Source organism: Halyomorpha halys, unplaced genomic scaffold, assembly GCF_000696795.3.
Source record: "Halyomorpha halys isolate HHAL.00 unplaced genomic scaffold, Hhal_1.1 Scaffold32.1, whole genome shotgun sequence".
NCBI classification, from domain to species: domain Eukaryota; kingdom Metazoa; phylum Arthropoda; class Insecta; order Hemiptera; family Pentatomidae; genus Halyomorpha; species Halyomorpha halys.
Window position 1 is genome coordinate 1,134,571 of NW_027104903.1, and position 3,035 is coordinate 1,137,605.

Genomic DNA, 3,035 nt, shown 5'->3' on the forward strand with positions numbered 1-3,035 from the left:
TGATTTTAAGCGTATGTTTATGACTTCTATATACTATTTTATTCTTTACAGAAAAAAGGTAATATTTATTATTTATATCTTAAAGAAACCTAAATATGTATTTTTATAGATACAAAAAAATTAAAATGTTTCGTTCAAAACTTTTCCCCTTCCTCGTTCAAATCACAAAAGGTAGCAATAATTTAAACGCCAGACCACTAATCTATATAAATTTTGAGGACGTATGTATGGTGCTAAGTAAAAATTGTGTTTTTTTTTTGTAAGTGAAGTTAATGGAAACCTGAAGTAAGGACAAAAACTGAATGTTTTTGAATTCTAATTTAGTGTATTATTATTAGCTTTTCGTTTGATCTCATTGAAATTTAACGTACTTCAAATATATTACCATTCTTTTTTTCATTAACATATAAACTAACTAATGATTTCATTAATGCCAGTTTATTTATTTATTTTATTAATAAATTTATAATCATATTTTTACAATATTAGCAAAAAGGAATCATTAAAATTTGTAATTTTAGCCAAAATTCAATTATTTAATCGGTCGTTTCATTGCATTGCTACCTATATAACTAACTATGTTATAGCTTTTTAGTTCACAGAATGGCCACAACAATATTGGTCTTTGTATTTTCAATATTATTTTCATAACTAGTTTCCATTAAACATAGGGTCAAGTGCAGAATGTAAATTATAGTGAACTGTCATTTTTTTATAGTTCTGTTTTTATTTTTTTTAATACTTCGAAAAATATGAATTTCTCAAAGAGAAATATTATTGAAAGTATGTTTATCGAAGCCGGTGTAGTCATTTTGTGGAATAGATGCTCATGTATGTCTTGTGTATTAAAAGTTAAATTGCAGTGCAATATGAGCAAAAATAAAAAAATATATAAATATATTTTACATATGTTTTTTTCTTTTAGGTTATTTATTAAGCTGCGTCTTCACATTTTTTTAATTGTTACATACAATAATAAACAGTAAGTTGTAACTATTTTTAGAATTAATACCTAAAGATGGACAGACAGTCTGAAAGAATATTCAATGAATTAAAAATACAAAAAGTAATAAAATAAAATTTCGATGAAAAAAGCTTAATAAATAACACAGAAGAAGAAAAAAAAGTCATAAATTGGTGCCTTTGAATAAGAAAAAAGATTATGTTAAATTTATTGGTTATTATTATTTTGCAACTACTTTAAAAAAGTAATAATAATTTCTGGAAGATTGTTGAATGACCGTGTGTATAGGATGAATGGAATATGGTCTGGGTGCGGCAAAAAAAACTCAAATAGTATATCCATTTACTATTTGAGTTTTTTTGACCGCAGCAGGACCATATTCCCTTGTTCAATAATAATTTCTGTATCAGGTCTAGATTGGAATTTCTACAATTGAAATTACTGCAACATGAAGTTTTTCTTATTTGCAATGATGAAACTTTGCACATGTCCTGTATAAAAATAAGTTTATGCTTATAGTTACATATCTGTCATTCAGAGCTAAACAATACAATGTCACATATCCTAAACTTGTCAGTTCTTGACTGAACAGTTTGAACAGATAATAAAATTATGCAAAAAATAATCAGGAACTAATTAATTAAGTGCATCGAGTTTCATCAAGTTTACTAGAGACCTGTTTGAACATATAACTACTTTGCTTGAAGAGTGACACATATAACGAAACATATTAGTATTATTATTATTTTGTGTTTGGAATATTGCATGGATTGCACCATACAGACTGAATTAATGTATAACAACTTTAATGACTTTAGGAATGTATGTAGGACGACTTAAGGAAAAATGTACTATACTATCTTTAGAATACGTCTAATACTAAATAAAATCAAAACTTAATTATGTCAGATGTGCCAATTTTCAATCTAAGCAGTGATATGTTTCCCTACAAATAAATATACGTGTTTTTACTAAAGGATTCAACTCCCTTCACAATTGTAAAAGAAAAATAGTTCTGTACCTCGTTCGTGTAGGACAGTGTATCACAATTTCTCAAGTTTATTAAAGAGCACTTTGGCTGATAGTTTCCTCAGAAATTAAGTTCGCTTACAATTCTGTACTGAAAAGTATAGAGAATTTAATTCATATTGATTTTTCTGGTGACAAAAATAAAGTTATAAAAAATCTTACCCGTTAAATACAGTTGTAATCAGAATATTATTATAATATACAACTTCAATCTTTTATACCAATCGATTGAAATTTTTTTTCTTAGAGTATGGACTCAACTCAACATCGCCGTTTTTTGGACTTGAATTGTTTATACTTAACTGTACAGAATTGGCTTAGGAGATGTTTGTTTATAGCTCTGGTTAAAGCAAAAACTGTTTAATGAAAGTGTAATAATTTGAAATAGGTAAAAAAAATGGATATCGTGCCTTATACTTTCGAGGTACAGATATTTAATAAATAATAAATTGTAATAAAATAAAAATAAACAAATAATAACTCACTGCTCTTGTACGGCTTGTTCTGGCGATGGACTGGCTTCGTGCTGTGGACTGGTGGTTATCGTCCCAGAGGTAGTAATCGTTCGCTGTCTGATGACCCCGGGCTCTGGTTCTTGCTGCTGTTGTTGTTGACTCTGCTCTGTCGCTGGAGGCTCCATGTTCTGGAACCACCAGTATTCAGGCCTCAGTACCTCTGCCATCATCACTCAACACTAACTGATAGCACATTGGCTCTTGGGCTTTTCTATGCAGTGTCCCCTCCCTTACCCCCACCACTCCTCCGCACCCCATTTCTCGGGGGTGCCCCAACACCATTGGCCAATGTGGAATCCTCAATTTTTTTTTTTGCCAATAGGAGATCTAGCGTTTATAATTTATCGTTCTATTGCCTTTATACACCATTATAATTTAATAATTTTTAATTTATTATTTATCATTAGGGCCCAAGTATTTATTTATACGTATATTTTTTTATTTCAATAAATATCTATTTATTTATATCTATATCTACTATTTATCTGGCTATTTTCGAGGTTAAATAAACATTTTGTTTATTTTAT

At 28.9% G+C, this 3,035-nt stretch overlaps 1 protein-coding gene across 1 annotated transcript in view; it reads right to left on the reverse strand.

The window, feature by feature from the left end:
• The window catches only part of LOC106685295 (transcription factor GATA-4), a gene marked incomplete in the record, with an annotated part of 31,879 nt that extends 29,173 nt beyond the window's left edge, over positions 1–2,706 (reverse strand). The window contains 1 exon segment of the mRNA XM_067045984.1: positions 2,479–2,706. Within this exon segment, the coding sequence (XP_066902085.1) occupies positions 2,479–2,678 (200 nt within the window).
• Positions 2,707–3,035: the final 329 nt, after the last annotated feature.